Source organism: Lipomyces doorenjongii (assembly GCF_038497915.1).
Source record: "Lipomyces doorenjongii strain NRRL Y-27504 unplaced genomic scaffold V1508scaffold_12, whole genome shotgun sequence".
Lineage (NCBI taxonomy): Eukaryota > Fungi > Ascomycota > Lipomycetes > Lipomycetales > Lipomycetaceae > Lipomyces > Lipomyces doorenjongii.
In genome coordinates this window covers 152,622-169,279 of record NW_027118079.1, presented here as the reverse complement: position 1 = coordinate 169,279, position 16,658 = coordinate 152,622, and the positions used below count along the sequence as shown (strand labels likewise).

Sequence of the window (16,658 nt, the reverse complement as noted above, 5' to 3'; positions counted from 1 at the left end):
TAATGTCGGGAGTTAGGAATGAAAATGCGCCGATTTCGGACGTCAGAGCCGCGCATGGCGAGAAGTGGACTGGACGCTTATATCACTCGTATTACTCGGCCACCAAACCCCAGATTTTGAACATTACGAACAAAAATACCGACATCTGGTTCGCATATGCATAAATTCTTGAGGTTAAAAAAGGTACATCCATTCGGACAAGGGCGTAGAGAAATCCTCAGGAAAAACAAAAGCCCAGTGAGAAATCAATCCCGGAGGTAAAACATTTGCGACTTCTCGCCTAGTTAGACGGTCCCGGCACTCGCTTGTTGTTTCGCTAACGCATGCGAAACTCGCCAATGCCAGGGTCCAGGAATACGGGGTCATCGGGGTTTATTTTGATCTGAAGTTCCAGCAACTAGCTAAGTCCGCCGCCGTGCCGGTGGAGCAGCCTTTCGGTCGCCGCTTACATGTAATAGTATTCGATGCGTATGTTGATCCTTCCTAGCATGTCCCTCAGTACAGTTCTTGACGAGAAGGAATTGTTTACGCGATTTCCAGGGAGCTAGCTCAGTAATAAAGATTTATTCCGCGCGTCGTTGTGACGGGTTGCTTAACTACAATATTATTGAGTGTGTTTGCTGGTAACAAGCTTATATTTGTTACACTGTCTGATCCAATAATAATAATGTCATTTCTTGCTGGCGCTTCAATAATAATCCAGACAAGGTCGCGACTTGCCAAGTGCTGCTGCAGGTCACAACCACACGGCATCGCACGTGACATTTCTCATATCGACTACCTCTCATATGCGCCGTAACTATAATGCTCTTGCGGCCGATACACCGCAACCGCAACACAACTTATGCCTGACATTGGCGGCGCGCACCGGCTCCTAGGGGGCTGAGCTTTTCTTCTTGTTCTGGTTCCGGATAGGTTGAGATGTTGTGCTCCCTTACTAACTGCTCTCGGGGATGTTTCGCACCACGACAGACAAATCCAGCATGGCGGTAAATTTGATATCACATACCCTAACCTTCATGCTGGGGTACTGCGCCCTTTCCCTCCCGACTGGGCCAAGGCTCGTTCTTGCACCTGCAAAGCTGACTGAAGAAGTCAGTGCTTCATCCATCACTGTCTAGTCACCCATCATCACCTCCTCGACCGTGCTTCTCTTATCTTGCGCTCGACACCCCAGCATAGCACACAACCACAAGCAACTCGCTGCTCTCCGCACGCTCGTCCTGTAGCTGCTCCGTCTGCGATGTCCGCTGCTCAACCAACGTACTGGTCCTCGCTGCGGGCCCGTATTGCCTCGGTCTTCACAACAAGTCCTTCCGATTCCAACATTGGATTCGGTGTTCCCATCGACGACTCAACCTCACAAAAGACAGATGTCCACTCCTACGCGCGTTTCAGCGTCTTCTCGCTTGGTATGTGCTCATCGATCGATCTTTCCAGTCCGATGGAAGTTTAGAGCGAATGAATGTGTGATTGAACTGGTCTAATCAGTCGTGACAGTCTCGCCTCTTTCGACCGGTGCTCTTCTCGCGTCTCTCTTCTCCGGACCGAAGTCCTTTATGTCCTCCTTCTTGGGGGTGATATTTTCTGCTCCTAAGCGAATTGATTCGAAACCTGAACCTGCTCCGGCAGTTCCCGTGGCGGAGGCCGCCTCTAAGGCTTGCAGCACCAATGCCTCTGCTACTGCGCACACCCTGTTCCCTGCACCACCACAAACTGCGAGCTTGTTTCCTCAGATCATTCTTGACGTCCGTTTGACTGCCGCGACTCCAGCCCGCACCGACTCCGGGAGTGCATCGCACGTGCAGACTGCCACTCCCTGCGCTACTGATCCGTCCGCAACTCTTTTCCAGGTCCATAACGCCGGCGGCGAGCTTGTTGGCTTCGACCTCTCTGACTCTGGAATGATGCCGTCATCGTCTTCTTACATGCTTCAGTTCGCTCCTCAGGTCCAGTACCAGCATCAGCAGCAGTTTGTCCCTCAGTTTGTCCCTCTCGAGCAGCAGGTTTTAGCCGCGCCGCCGGCCACCGCTGTCGACCAAGGCGATTTCCTGCACAAGCTGGATGAGCTCGAGGTTTACATCTCCGAGATGCGCAATAAGCTTGCGGCGTCTGGAACTGCTCGCACTTCCGCCGGCTTCGCTGACGATGGCTCTGTTCCCCGGGTTGTGCGACGTCGCAACGAGCGCCAGTCCATTGCCGCGCCCTACAACCGTCCCGTTTATCCGTCTGTCCCGTCGTATGCGCTTGACGTTAACGACACTGCTGGTTTCGTCGTGCCGACTCCCGATCAGACTCTGCAAACGCCGTCTGAACTGCTGGTTCCTGGTGCAGTGCATCAGAACTTATCGTCGCCATCGACATCTACCGCTTCCTCTACGTATTCGCCTGCCGAATCGACAACATGGTCGCCTCCCTCTCTCGTCGACGATAGTTCCCCTGCCGCGCCTGGGGAGGATAATTACACCTTCACTGGCCCTTTCTCCGAGCACGTTGACTTCCATCCGGATACCAAGTTTTTTGCCGGCAACGCCCCTCTTGACATTGCGATCGCCAGCACGGCGGGGGCCAATGGTAAACTCGAACACGAATACTTGGACGACGGAACTAAATTCGTTCCGCATTTCCAGCAGCCCGAGCACATGATGTCGTTTCACGACATGCCTGGGTTCCAGCCGCAGTTTGTACCCCACGCAAACAATCCCTCGTATCCGCTGGATGCGCATACGCAGTTTATCTTCGACGACAACCAGACGCCGCTCATGCAGGCTCCAGTGCCGCATATGGCCGATGCCTCATCCACGGTATCTTCCTCACCGCGCTCGTCAGTGAGCTCGCCACACAGGTCCTCGGTCTCGGGGTCACCAGTGTCCTCAAACAGCTCGCCATCGTCTTCGCCAGGCAAGCAACATGCAATGGTGCACTCGCCATCGTCATCACCTCACCAACATTCTTCCACACCAGCATTCCAGTGCCCTCATTGTTCGTCAAAGTTCAGGATTAAGGGTTACCTGACCCGGCACCTGAAGAAGCACGCTATCAACAAAGCGTACACGTGCCCCTTCTTTGACCCATCATCATCGACACCATGCCACTCAACCGGTGGTTTCTCAAGGCGGGATACATATAAAACCCATCTAAAATCCCGACACTTTGTCTACCCGGCTGGCACGCGATCTGATCAACGTGCCGGTATGCGTGGCTGGTGCGCTGCATGCGGGATGTTGTTTGCTTGTAACGAGAACTGGGTCGAGAATCACGTCGAAGGCGGAGAATGTCGTGCTTTTCATGGGATTCCCATGTACGGCTGACGAGACTGCGAGCTTTACAGGATAAAAATTGGTGTTTTTTTGTGTTTTAATGGGGTTTAATCTGGTTAAAGTCGTTTCTCTTGCTTTTGTTTAGCTTCGATATGTCTTCCTTTTGAATTTCTCGTTTTTATTACGTTTATTGATATACGATTAAAATGGGCTTGTGCTGTACTATTTTTTCTGAAGTGTAATGTATATGAATGGGATCCGGTTGCTATGTTTGTTTTGTAAGTGTTTCGGTCTTGGTAATAATTGCTTATCTTTATATTCGTTTTATACTGGAAGGCATATGTGCACTTAGTAGTGCTTTGAAGTTATGGGAATTTTACGGAGTGGTGGTGACAATGTAGATGTATAAAATAATTGAAACATACGAATAGTGTATTCTTTCCACTGACAGTAATTGTTATCCAGCAGTGACGGTTATAATCTTTGTTGCCAAGATATTTGGCGGCTTGAAATACCCTGGGGCTTAACATCACGCGTGAAATTGCATTTGGCCATTTTTCAGTAATCAGTTGACGAAGTTTCCTCGCTTGGCGGGTCGCATTAGTTTGTTCATCCAGAGGACAAAATTACCTGACTGTTAATTTCAATCATTAATGACGAGATGAACAAATGTCCTAAGGTTAGGGTGATGTGAACGCGTGCTCTGAAAGACGCGTGGCCTCTAGCAACAAACAGACTTTAGATGTTCGCGCTCATACATGTCCAAATTTTGTAGACTCGGATCACAACATATTGATAGAAGCCATAAAGTAAACTACTTCTGGCTAGCACGAAACGATTCTGACGGGGCGGGTGGAATAATGGAACCGCCGGATTATTTCAAATTAGCGCTGGTATGGCTTGGTTGTTAATTTACTTGAGCTTGGAATTCGCATGTGAGTTCAAGTCGGGTTTGACTGAATCTAGGCTATAGCTATTGTCCGAGCAAAACCAGCCGACGTCGATATATTTGGTATGTTCGGATCCGGCACGTCTCTTCTTGTATTCTTTATTTCACAGGTTACAAGTACATAGTCGTGTTGTTTACGCTCGACTATTTAGATTACAGATTACGTGTGCTCGAGCGCATCGATCCGGCTGAATTCTGGAAGACGAGGTACGATGACACGATACGCGAAGTACGTGATTTACGGGAGCAGATTGATTTGCTGAAGACTGATATTGGTGAGTTGCTTGTTATGGAATATTCTAAGAGATATATAAAGGTGCTTGTTAACTTAGAGTAGGCAAAAAAAGGAAGAGGAATGACGAAACTCAGAGGAAAAAGGATGGAAAAAAGAAAGCAACTGTGCAAGCGGAATCTGTGGTTCCGACAGAGTCGCTGTCATCGCCAAGCTCGGTTACAATTCTGCCACAACCAGCGATATTGTCGACAAGCACTGATGCTGTCAAGCCTGATAATTCTCTTGCATGCTACGCGCCTGATTTCACGTCCGGTAGTGTCTGTTCATGTACTGGCTATCATTGCCTTATGCTGACAATTCGCGATACATACAGATATACTTCGAGAATCGACGAGAATATTACTGACAAATGGATACAAGTCCGCTGAACAGGTCATTGAACACATCCACAGTTTACAACTCTATATTGCGCCGTCTGATGACGATCCAGAGAAAGTGCTGAGTCCGGTATACGTTACTGAGGTTCTGGGGTTCATTATATTTTGCCTGGAACAAGTTTCGTTTCGTACAGCTTACTCAATGGACGGCCGCGAGGGTGAGGGGACAGGAGGATTTAAAGAGCGAATCAACTTCCAAGAATGCTTGACAAGCGTACTGCGTTGTCTTCTTCACGGCATTGCGGTGTTCTCTCGTCGTGAGGTTTATAACAGGAACGAAGGGTACAAAAGCAATAGTACTGGTAACTGCAGACTTGATATATTGTTGTCGGCATATGCTAGAGTAATATTATCTACCTCAGCACGGTCTCCTGGTCTCCGCAAAGGTAAGCACGTCAGAGTCCATATACCCATCCTTCATATTGACGATACAGGAATAATTAATCTCGTATTTGAACATCTCAGAATTATATTAACAGATCCGCATTCTCTCCTCTTTGGACTATCGACGCGGCCAAGCACCATATCAAATCCTCAATTGGAAGAAGCGGCATCTAACACCGCCAAACAATATCTGTTCCTGCTTCAATACATGACCCCGCATGAAACGGTTTCAGAGCATGCTACGATGAGTTACGACATTGAGAGCGTCTTGTTTGCAGAGGACGGAGTAGGTGAATCAAGTCTGGGAGTAGACGGGTTCAGGAAAGTTACTAGAAGTTATTGCTTGCTCCGATGGAGGGATGAATAGTAGCTCAATCATAATAACTGTTGCAGATAGATTGAATAAATTAGTGGCATAATGATGAGTGTGTTGTCCCTGATCGTTGTATCATAGGCATCAGGATAAGGCTAGGGTTATGGCGAGCTTTGCACGACGTTTTCCGAGGCCCAACTACGAAACTTAAATGTGTCCAGCAGTAAACCCTAGTCACGCTGCTCTAGGAAAGCAGTCACAGCCAACATTAAACCTACATTTTAACCACATCATACCGGCTTAAACTTACGCCCTAACCCACACTTAATCCCGCCGGTGTGTGCGCCAAAATGAGTTTGTGTGGGACTTTTGTCTGTTGTGTGCTCAGAGTGTTAGGTCCGCGTCAGAAATACGCTCGCTTGCCTTTCTTTTTCTTCATTACGACAGGTCTCAGCAATTTCGGCAGCTCCGTTTATTCAGCAACGCCTCCGCGAAATAAATAGAAATGTAGGTGTTGTGTCTTATATTTAGTGGGATTAGGGATTAGGGATTTTGATGATGGTGATGTGATGATTGGGCATGTTGTTGTGGACACTTCCTGTGGCATAGATTAGAGTCGCACTCATAACCCAGGACAGTTGTGATTTCAGCCATTGCGAGGTTCCAATGGATCGATTTTGACGGGATACTTCGCAACAATTATTTGTGAGTTTGGATTGGTGGATGGGTCTAGCAAATGCGCAACAATCATCATGTCTCATCGACGACGATCTCTTATCTCCCTCATCCCACAAGAATAACTATGTGCGGGAATGAGAATGCTAATACGATGTTCCAGGTCCAATCTAGTCTCACAGAAGCGTCTCGCCGCCAGTGTGCTCGGTGTCGGCAAGAGAAAAATCTGGCTCGATCCCAACGAGACCACGGCGATCACTAATGCAAACAGCCGTACGTAGCTTTTTACAGTTCGCCTCGTTTATTACGAGGATAAGGAGTGGAAACAATAAGTCTAGATGGTATGACTGACCCTGCTTAGGTGAGGGGATCCGCAAGCTCATTTCGGATGGTTTGATCATCAAGAAGCCTGTCACTGTTCACTCGCGCTCCCGCACCCGCACTCTTCATGAGGCGAAGCGTGCCGGCCGACACACTGGTTTCGGTAAGAGAAAGGGTACCAAAGATGCCCGTATGCCCAGGTATGCATATTCCATTTTCTGTGATATTGAAACGAGATACTGACTACAATCCAGCCAAGTCGTCTGGCTCCGCCGCCAGCGTGTTCTCCGCCGCCTCCTCGCTAAGTACCGTGCGGCCGGCAAGATCGACAAGCACCTGTACCACGAACTCTACCAGCTCGCCAAGGGTAACACTTTCAAGCACAAGCGCCAGGTTATCGAGCACGTTATCAAGGCTAAGGCCGAGAAGGCCCGTGAACGCGCGTTGAAGGACGAGGCCGAGGCTCGTCGTGTCAGAAACCGTGCTGCTCGTGAGAGACGGCAGCAGCGTGTTAACGAGAAGCGGGAGGCACTTCTCCGGGAGGCTGAGGAGTAGATTTGTGATGTTGACTAAAATGTTTGGATGTATTGTCGATGCAGCGGTATATGGGACATGTAAAATGAAATCTGTTTCAGGATATATCATATAATATAGCTCCTTTAAAAAAACAAATTTTGTTTGATACAGCTAATTCACATTGTGTTCCTCTGGTATGCTATTAAATTAAATTTTCACCGCCTCTTTACATCATGCATATGACATGCATCGCGTTGATACCTCTGAGGATGCAAGTGAGGATGCAAGACGCCGTGGACGTAAGAGCTGCAACGTTGCAAGTGCTGGTTCAAATAAAATCTCAAAATAATTTTGCTATTAAATTTCATGTGTTCCAAGATGCATTGATTTTGTTTGCCGTATTATCTGAGAAACGAAGCCATTGCTATTTAGCATATAATTCTATTAGCAGCTCAGTGTACGTTCGCCTCCTCTCAAATTCGGAACCGCGCTGTGGCTGTATTATGCTGATAGTAAATAGTAATCCACTAATAGTGTCTCCATTAAAATTACTATAAATGTACTATTCAAGCATTATTCTATATTAGCGTCCTATCTTGCAATATACAATTATCTTTCCAAAACGTATCTACATAAATACATCTCTTAAACCTTGTAAACGACACAAACACTGCCGCCACCCATAGGTCCCTGTCCCTCAGCACCACCACTAACGTACACATCCGTCTCGCCCCAGACGCCAGCGACCAAACCACCTACAGCAGCTCTAGCGTGTCGGGTTCCCTGAATATCACTGTCCGTCATCATGGTATGTCTTTTCCCTCTCACAACGCCATCAGTAGAAGGCTCCGCCTTGACGAAGATCTGCACTCGCTCGGCACCATGGGGGATCTTCGACATAAGATCCAGCAGAACTTTCAAATCGATTGCATCAGCCATATATCCATGAACAGCACGATAAGGGTTGCTAGCCTTCTTCGACGACGCCAGAACAACAATATGACAGTTTTCGAGCTCGGCACCAGACGAGCACGACGCGCGAGAGGACCAACCCCGCTGTCCATACGAATCCAACGCATCATCGATGCCATCCTCAGTCACCTCACCCAATGCCAACGCAATACCAACAGCTGTCGCAAGCCGGGAATATCCCATCGACTTATACGTATCAGTTGTAACGCATTCCTTCGCACTCGCAACAACCTTGGCGGTCGTCAACAATGGGCACTTAACGAGCACCATATGAACGTCGTCGGCTTCGACCTCCATCTCCGCAATCAGCTTCTTGATAGTGTCAGCTGTGACCTTGGCTTGAATCGCGGTTCCCATTTCCCATGGTTCGAAGTCACGAGTACCGCCAACCTTGGCAACAAGACCTTCGTTGTACATCTTTGATCCGTCGTCATTGAGATAATCATCCTCCTTGACGACCAACGACACATGCGGGGACAGAACGCCCTCCGTGCCACCCGAGAACACGGAAATACCGCCGGAAGCTTCAAGATGCGGATCCCACACTGTTGAAGATAGCATACGAGTGAAGTCGTTCACACAGCCATTGCCTTCAGTCTTGCCGATAACAGCCAGTAAATCCTCCGGCTTTGTAGATTCGGGAAGTGCCTTGAGCGCCGACACATCACCAGGATGCGCGGTCGTGACCTTGTGAATGGCAATGCCGGACATTATACACTTTCAAATAATATAATTTTAACGCGAGGCAGTATCCAGATGCTCTTTTATGTGTTGCTCGAAGGCAAACCCCAAAGGCAGAACGACAAAGTTCGCGTCGGTCATGAACTGCTCCACAACTGATTAGCGATAGCGAATTGAGTTTCGACTCAAGGGCTAGCCTAAGTTATGCTTCGGTCGGGCCGGCGGCCCGGCCGAATGTGGTTTAGGGCTATATAATCTCAACGTAGTTGTCAGCCCACCATTGTATGGTTCACAATAATTATGATTAAGTATTACAAAGTCAGACAAAAAGACAACTCTTTGATAGCAGAGTCTCTATCTCCTACACAGCTAGGACCAAATTATCGACGGAAGTCGGTGATCAGGTTTGAAGTCCACAGCTTCTCACCTGCTAGTAATCATCCCGCCGAACCCAGAAACAGATTGTCTACTCTTCTTATACACTAACGATTCAGCTGGCTGTTTGACAATCATTCTTCCTTCTTGATTCTTTTCACAGTGTTTATTCCCGATTGCAAATGGATCTAATTCGTCCTCGTTCAACACATCGTCGTGTAAATCGAATCGCGGCTTCTTGCTTTCGCCCGAGAACGACATGTCAGACATTATGGTATCAGAATACGTTGGCAGAGTCTTTCCAGATACACGTCGACTTAATCCAGTTTTGAAGGTACCAGAGAATTTCCGCGCCAGAATCCTAGTCCCTAACGAGAGTGACAGCTTGGACAAGGAGACAGATATTTCTTCAACGGGCGGAGTATGTGGCAACTCTTCGCTCCAAATAAATCCAATTGCTGACTCAGCCGATATTCTATCGGATCTCTTTATATTCAATATAAACACGTGAGGTCCATTGCATAAACATCTTTTTTCTGCAGCAAAAACAGACGACGAGTTGGGTGAGCTTGGCCGTAGTGATGACAGTATTGGGTTGCATTTCGTATCTGTCATCGACGTGGCACGTCTGAATGCGCGGTTCAAAATTGGCGATCTTGCTGAAGGCGCGAGTTCGCAGTTGACAGATGTGTATGGTACTGAAGGCATCCTAACGTTGAGTTCGGAAGTCTTGGAAGTAATCGAAGAAGCAGATGCCGGGGAACTGGCCGACGTCAAAAGTTCATCTGCAGAAGTCAAGAAATGATCCACATGAATCTGAATCGGTTCTCTGGAATAAACGATGCTAGCTTGACGCCTCAATGACCCAGAAAATCGTCTAGGAGATCGCAGTACAGGAGATACGGCACTACTTACCCGACTATCCATAAACAATGGACGGGCAGTAGATGGAACAAGCGCAGTCGGACCGTGGCCACTAGCACTACGGCGAGAAGCTTCAAAGTCCCAAAGATAACTTTGCGCACCGTTGTTAGCACATATTAGTGCAAGCAGCTGATCCTGCCAAGGTGCCTTCTCAGCCTCCGACAACGCCGTTAACAGAATTTCATAGACAGCGAAATCACATTCAAACATAAGCTTCCAGGACCGCTGCGATGTTGTTTGCATGCCTACTCCGTTATCTGTCGGTTGTAAAAAGGAACTGCATAGTGGAATAAGAAATTTCACAGGATATTTATCGCTCTTCTGACAGTGGGCTAAAACGAGATATGACTTGAACAGAAAGGCGCCCAGATAATGGGAACGAGAACTGCTATCCTTGCCTATCCAAGCAACATGAAGTGCGCCACATAAAGATGCTCGACCTAAATATTGTGCTTCAAATGCAAGCTTGGCTAGTTAGAAACAGCAAGATTAGATGTACCTTTTGTACCTTACTGGTTGCTCAAACTCAAGACGTTTCCATAGTTCAGAGGATGTAGCCCGACTTCTTTCAGCTCCGAATTCGTTGTTAAGGCGCTTGAGACTTGCTTTCACAGCCATTAGGGCTGATACTAGTGTTTCATGCGCTTCCGTGCTATCCTCAGGCGATGTGTGTTTACACAATTCTTGAATTAGTAACCGATATTTCATAATTCTAATCGTTGGCTAGGGGGATGTTAGACAAAGTAGAAGTACCTCAACAAAGAGTCAGCAAGTATTACATTTGTGGCGAGGGCATCTAACGACAAATCGGCTCGTCTGCCTTCTGACTGCGTCGCTAAAACAGCGTTCTCACATCCACGGCTCCAATTGCGCAATAGCTTCGATTTTGACTCACGATAATCTTTGAGGATATGAATGACGTTGTTGTAGTTCAGACAGTATTGCTCATATATCACGAGATCGGATACCTGCTTGATTAAAAACTCGATTCTACCTTCTAAAGTATCACGTAGGGCGGAAATACCTTCTTTTGTATCATCTGAGCAATTGTGGCAGCCACCATCGGTGAGGAAACTGAACTATTCGGTCTTGTCCAGGTCGAGTTGGGAGACTCTTGGGCGCCATTGAATGCCGAAACCACTTCTTTTTCAAATGCAGATACATCTGGTTGCTCCTTTTGTGCGATACCAAAATTCGGAATGGCGAACTCAGCGTATGCCGAACTAGGCGCATATAACGTCGGATAACTAGCATATATCGAAGAAATGATCTCCTGGTGAAATTCAATTAATGAATTTGCACTGTCGCGAATGTCTGCCGACACATCGAGATATTTCTTGTCGCAAGATTCAAGTGTCGCCAAATATGTCTGCCAGCATCCAATCAGCACAAGTCAATCCGTGTGAAACTGACCGTACTTACATTAACAAGCAAGCGTAATCCACTAAGATACGATTGCTCTGTGCTAATAAACTCTTCAACGCACATCCTACGTCGTTGTGCCCTCAAAGTCTCGGTTGAGGTAAAATCAATTCCCACGCTGGATTGAGGTGTGCTCATAAGTGAAGGGACTGAGTTGCTTGTTTGTGAGTTGACGCGACAAATAATATGCAGATTCGAAATGCTAGTTTCCTCGGAAGCACATGGACAACCGTTCTTGTCGCTCACCATTGACAGTGCTATTGAAATGTTATCTGATCGCGCGTCGTCTTCGCTTTCTTCTGAAAATTCACCATCAGGAAGACAGCTATGAATGAGAAGCTCGTCAATATTTTGCGCGGGTATAATATCACTTAGGTCTTTGTAGTGCGGGAGCCTTGATTCCGCGTCTTTGTCGTTATCAACTGAACTTGACGTTTGAGTGCCTACCGAGCCAGCGGGTGTGAACACAGCATCAGGGCTTGAGCCTGACGAACTGTCAGGAGCATTAGGCGAACCATTCTGGACACCCCCCTGATTATTTTCGTCGGAAGTGTCATCAACCCGAAGAGATTCTGATGAGGCCCGAGCAGGTATTGCAATAGACTCAGTTATTGCTAATTTCGGTATCGCCGGAAGTCGTTGCGTGATGTCCACACAATTGTCGACATCAGACTTTACTAACTTAGAATATTCAGCAAGAGCCGGTTGTGTATCTGTTTTGCGCACATAGTCATTGCTGCTGCCATTTTTCTGAGGATTTGTCGCTAAACTCGCCTTGAGCGCAATAGGATTTTCCTGAGATTTGTCAGATTCACGATGGTGTACGCGATACAACGAATACACGGGCTACCATACGTTCGCAATCACTTTCAGCGCGATCACGGGAGATTTAGTATCGATCTGGTTTGCGAGCAAGCATTGTGCTTGCGCATCGCTAACGTTGACAGCCAGCGAGGCTATGAGTGATTCAACGTCAGCAACCGATGCTGTACAAGATTCTTCCTTGAGGTCGGGCTTGCCGACAACTATATCCGTGCCGTGAATTAGTGGATCAATAATTGTACTGTCCATAATTAAATTTAAATATATATTCTCGATTGGCCATCGAAACAACGATGTACGTGTATTGATGACGCGGAAGGTTGTGTCTCGATACGTCACTGGTAGTGCAGGATCCGGGCCGAATTTCAATCTCCCAGGAACCCGTGAACATGAAATTAGCATAAAAATATTATAACAACTCCTTTTTATATTACAAATACTACAAGTTATGGAGTACAGTACGTATATACATCATACTCATTGACTGATTGCTCCGGGCTGGTCAATTCCAAGGTTCTGTAGCCATAGTTCGCCGTCTTTCTCCGCCCTAGCTCTGGCTATTAGTCGCTTGCGTTCCTGTCTTCTTTCGGTCCAATCCTTTCGCGCCTCCCTGCTTTTTGTGAGCATCCTTCTTGTCTCTTCCCGCATATTTCGTAGTCCTTCCATTTCCCGATTTCTCTCATTTTCGTCTTTGCTGAAATTGTAGAACCCAACACCTTTAGTCCTTATCTCCTTGCTAGCATCGTAATGGACCATCAAATCCTGGGTATCGTCTCTTTCTAGAATCGCACGCATAGCCTCTTCGTCACCTCGAAATGCGTTGTACTGGATCACATCGCCATATATCAAGTTTTGGGGTGTGTGCGCCTTCGCATCTGTCTCCGAGAGCAAATTTTCAAGCAAGTATTTCGAGACCATCCGACTCCGACCAAACTCATCTGTATATTCTACCAACTCGTTGTCATCTTGTTCCTCGCCATCGTATTCAGATACCCCGTGCGGCATCAAGTCCACGTCCAACGCGCTCTCAACGAGATTCAGGCCATCCGTCCGACCTTTTTTTATGGCTTCATATTGCCTCGCTTTCCTTTCCAGTGCTGTAGCAACATACTTATCCGACTTCTGTGTCTGCTCCTCTGCATGCCGTCTCAGATCTCGTGCATTTCGAGCCTCCACGCCTTTATTTGCATCCTGGCCATTCAAAGTGCATATTGTTCCATTATTCGAGAGTGGAGTATGCTTCGTCTTGCCGACAGCCGCCTTTTCACGGTCAAACTTTTCACGCAGAATGGTAAGTTCATTAGAGAGCCCCAGAGCTGACGATGACGAAATGCTTATGGGGATCCTCTTCCCTTTCTTCGCGTCGATATACTCCTCGGTCAGTTTACTGGAGCGGGAAGCCATACCGGAATGCCACGCTGCATCGCAGCAAACTTCACTAGAGCTAAGTACGAATCAAATGCTGCAATTTTATCAACCAATGACGCCCGATCCGTTGATCTGTACTAATTCCAACGATATGTGTATCGAATGATTATCATGGCACAGAATACTCAAACCCAAGAGGCGGAGGGGCTAAACTATCCATCAACCACATGTGTCAGCCACCGAAGCCGGAACTGGCACGTGCTGAGCGCCGCACCAGATCTGGTAAGCTGACAAATTGTCATCTGCTCAACATCTATAAGACCAGAAGCGACGGTGTAAAGCTAGAGGCTCTTGTTCATTCTTGTGTACCTATTGTAGACGGACTGGAAGTTTTAGTCAAGTTTGATTTCTCGTTATATGCTACAATTGGCGATGTCGAATTTCACGGACGGCGATAACGGCGACAAAAGTGATCTGATACAGCTTATAGTATCGCACAGTGGCGTCCATCATGAGATTACGCTTCCATCTACATCCACACTTGGAGAACTACAATCGGAACTGGAAGATCTGACAGACGTGCCACCGTCATATCAGAAATTGATGCTACCGAAGCATGGTCTCGCCAGATTGGAGGACGCCGAGACACAACTTGGTGATATCTTACCCTCCGCAGTTGGATCAGCGAAACCCAAAAGGCTGATGCTTATTGGCACAAAGCCAGCGCTGGCAGACATTGTCAAGGTCTTGGCACCAAAGCCGTCATTGATACGACAGCCGCGAATATCAGCACTTGGTCGCGCAGGGCATAAACCACTTCCACCAGATCCAGAGACTCTACAGTATACGTTTCAGAAGCTTATACCACTTCCATTTCTTCCGAATCCAGAAAAGTCATTAGCATTCTTAGAACGCCTAAAGACGGACAGAGGTGTCCAAGCTGTGATGAAGAAATATAAATGGTCGATTCCGGTTCTTACTGAACTGGACCCTGCCTCAAACACAACCCACGACAGTAAACTAATGGGTCTTAACAGGAATAAAGGTGAAGTCATTGAACTACGACTGAGAATGGATGACTATGATGGGTGGAGAGATTTCAAGACTGTGAGGAAAGTGCTATGTCATGAATTAGCGCATAACGTGCACTCTGGTCATGACCGACAGTTTTGGGAGTTGACTAAGACCCTTGAAAGAGAAGTAATAGAACTGGATCCATTTGGGGGCGGCGGTCATAAGTTGACCAATGATGAGTTTTACACTCCACCGGATGAGGACGATGAGTATCAAGATGGTGGCGGTTGGGAAGGGGGTTCATTTGTCCTAGGCTCTGGTGATGCTCGTGGCAACGGCAATGTAGCGGAAACCACAATTGAAGAAGTTCGTCGGCTTTCTCCTCGTGAATTGATGCTCAGGGCGGCGGAGCAGAGGATGAATAACAAGAAACATGACGGAAGCGCTGCACCTTCGGGCCAAAGTGCATGAACAGTGTGATATATTGTACATGTCTAATTTTTTATGTGTATCCTTTTTTGATTAATCGCATGGATAGAGAGGGAGCATGTTAGGCATGGAGTTTATTTTGCAAAGGAATGTAATGCGGAGTTTGGCATAGCTATATTCATCAACAAACACTAGTTACATGCAAGATTTACAATGCGCTCAAACTATCATCTACTTAGATAAATGGCTTTTAAAGAGCGTCCAATCGATCGTCTATTTCTCGTGGACTCAACTTGCGGAATCGAGGTCCTGGGACGTTCTTAACGCCTTCAAATCCAAGTAAATGGTCAGACGCTGGTCCAATAACGCCAATCTCAACCGTATTTCCATTCATTTCACCCTCTACTGATTCCTTCAGGGTTAACAATGCAATGTGAATAGCGTCTTCGAGTTCAAGGTCTTCGGTCCACCTCTTCTCAAGGAACGTCTTAGCGGACGTACTGCCCTTACCAATCGCAGTCGCCTTCCATGGAAAATAAGTGCCTGACGGATCGACTTGGTATAGAGAGAACCCATTATCGACATCGTACCCGCCTACAAGAAGCGAAACACCATACGGACGGACACCACCAGACTGTGTGGCTTCTTGCATCGTGCGAGCAACGTCCTGTACGAGAATGCGCGTTGGCGGGTACTCATTGTAAATACGCTTATAATTAGTATGAGATGACTTTCGGGCTTTGTCGACTAAAACGCGAAAGTCTGGACCCATTCCACTGTAGACCATTCCGATATCAGGCGTGATATTGGAAATCTTCGACAGCGACGAGGCATCGATGAGATCGGAAGTCGACTTCTTTTCAGTAGCGAGAACCACGCCATTCGAAGCTACATGAGAGTTGGTCAGTCCACTAAACACATGAAATCATTGGGTTTTAAGTACTCATACCCTTTATACCTAACGAAGTAACACCCTGATTGACTGCTTGAAATGCATATTCGATCTGAACAAGCTTCCCACTATAGCCCAGTAATAATCAGCATCTTCAGAATGTCAATCGATGCGAAATCGAACGGTCGCATCACGCGCATCGCATATCATCTGTTACATAGACTAATAAATTTCTTCATACCTTGGAGAGAATGTTGTAAGTGAGAATGAATATCGATCGGCCATGACTAGAGTGACGCTAAATAACGGGAACTGACTTATGAGATGGGACAACCTGAACGTAGCACGTTCTAGAGATGTTAAAATAGACTTCACAAATATCCAGCTAAGAGGTTTCTTGGCATTGGAATCTGCTGGTAGCTTGTGATCCGTATATGATTAGAAGCTGACAAAGGTTATGGAATGTGGTGGAGACCGAGGAGCGGCGCGGCTGATCTCGGTCTTCTAACTTCCAGCTGTGGCAAGCGATGTCAACTTATCATCATTCGCATTGGATTGTTAAAGTCTTGGTTTTCTTTAATTCAATTACAGCATTTAGATGAAAGTACATCTGGTCTTTACTGACACAATTCTAGCTACGTCTTTATGTTCACAGATATGGAGCAACTA

General features: G+C 47.0%; 8 protein-coding genes across 8 annotated transcripts; 4 read left to right on the top strand and 4 right to left on the bottom strand.

Moving 5' to 3' along the window:
* Positions 1-1,083: 1,083 nt before the first annotated feature.
* Positions 1,084-3,460, top strand: V1508DRAFT_41157 (uncharacterized protein). The gene is made up of 2 exons (XM_066939484.1): positions 1,084-1,412; positions 1,501-3,460. Exons 1-2 carry the CDS (start codon positions 1,244-1,246, stop codon positions 3,309-3,311), a joined length of 1,980 nt encoding a protein of 659 aa, XP_066797185.1. The 5' UTR covers positions 1,084-1,243; the 3' UTR covers positions 3,312-3,460.
* A 660-nt stretch (positions 3,461-4,120) lies between these two features.
* On the top strand, positions 4,121-5,632 carry V1508DRAFT_403116 (uncharacterized protein; the record flags this gene model as incomplete). Its single annotated transcript, XM_066938532.1, has 6 exons — positions 4,121-4,153; positions 4,227-4,272; positions 4,362-4,484; positions 4,547-4,756; positions 4,818-5,267; positions 5,316-5,632. The coding sequence occupies 6 exons, from the start codon at positions 4,121-4,123 to the stop codon at positions 5,630-5,632; spliced, it is 1,179 nt and encodes a 392-aa protein (XP_066797184.1).
* Positions 5,633-5,958: 326 nt separating this feature from the next.
* V1508DRAFT_367470 (60S ribosomal protein eL19) lies at positions 5,959-7,308 on the top strand. The gene is made up of 4 exons (XM_066937391.1): positions 5,959-6,085; positions 6,417-6,526; positions 6,615-6,774; positions 6,829-7,308. Coding segments are annotated over exons 1-4 (573 nt in total). The 5' UTR covers positions 5,959-6,083; the 3' UTR covers positions 7,130-7,308.
* Positions 7,309-7,540: 232 nt separating this feature from the next.
* Positions 7,541-8,885, bottom strand: V1508DRAFT_413399 (cyanuric acid hydrolase/Barbiturase). The gene has a single exon (XM_066939782.1). It carries the CDS (start codon positions 8,771-8,773, stop codon positions 7,736-7,738), a length of 1,038 nt encoding a protein of 345 aa, XP_066797182.1. The 5' UTR covers positions 8,774-8,885; the 3' UTR covers positions 7,541-7,735.
* Positions 8,886-9,030: 145 nt separating this feature from the next.
* V1508DRAFT_41063 (uncharacterized protein) lies at positions 9,031-12,011 on the bottom strand. The gene is made up of 5 exons (XM_066939343.1): positions 11,465-12,011; positions 11,067-11,411; positions 10,822-11,010; positions 10,556-10,765; positions 9,031-10,507 (listed from the first exon to the last, which is right to left on the bottom strand). The coding sequence occupies exons 1-5, from the start codon at positions 11,711-11,713 to the stop codon at positions 9,167-9,169; spliced, it is 2,334 nt and encodes a 777-aa protein (XP_066797181.1). The 5' UTR covers positions 11,714-12,011; the 3' UTR covers positions 9,031-9,166.
* Positions 12,012-12,689: 678 nt separating this feature from the next.
* Positions 12,690-13,839, bottom strand: V1508DRAFT_413393 (uncharacterized protein). The gene has a single exon (XM_066939781.1). It carries the CDS (start codon positions 13,688-13,690, stop codon positions 12,764-12,766), a length of 927 nt encoding a protein of 308 aa, XP_066797180.1. The 5' UTR covers positions 13,691-13,839; the 3' UTR covers positions 12,690-12,763.
* Positions 13,840-13,909: 70 nt separating this feature from the next.
* On the top strand, positions 13,910-15,302 carry V1508DRAFT_413392 (WLM domain-containing protein). Its single transcript, XM_066939780.1, has one exon. It carries the CDS (start codon positions 14,072-14,074, stop codon positions 15,137-15,139), a length of 1,068 nt encoding a protein of 355 aa, XP_066797179.1. The 5' UTR covers positions 13,910-14,071; the 3' UTR covers positions 15,140-15,302.
* On the bottom strand, positions 15,250-16,489 carry V1508DRAFT_413390 (nucleophile aminohydrolase). Its single transcript, XM_066939779.1, has 3 exons — positions 16,231-16,489; positions 16,047-16,117; positions 15,250-15,985 (listed from the first exon to the last, which is right to left on the bottom strand). The coding sequence occupies exons 1-3, from the start codon at positions 16,272-16,274 to the stop codon at positions 15,348-15,350; spliced, it is 753 nt and encodes a 250-aa protein (XP_066797178.1). The 5' UTR covers positions 16,275-16,489; the 3' UTR covers positions 15,250-15,347.
* Positions 16,490-16,658: the final 169 nt, after the last annotated feature.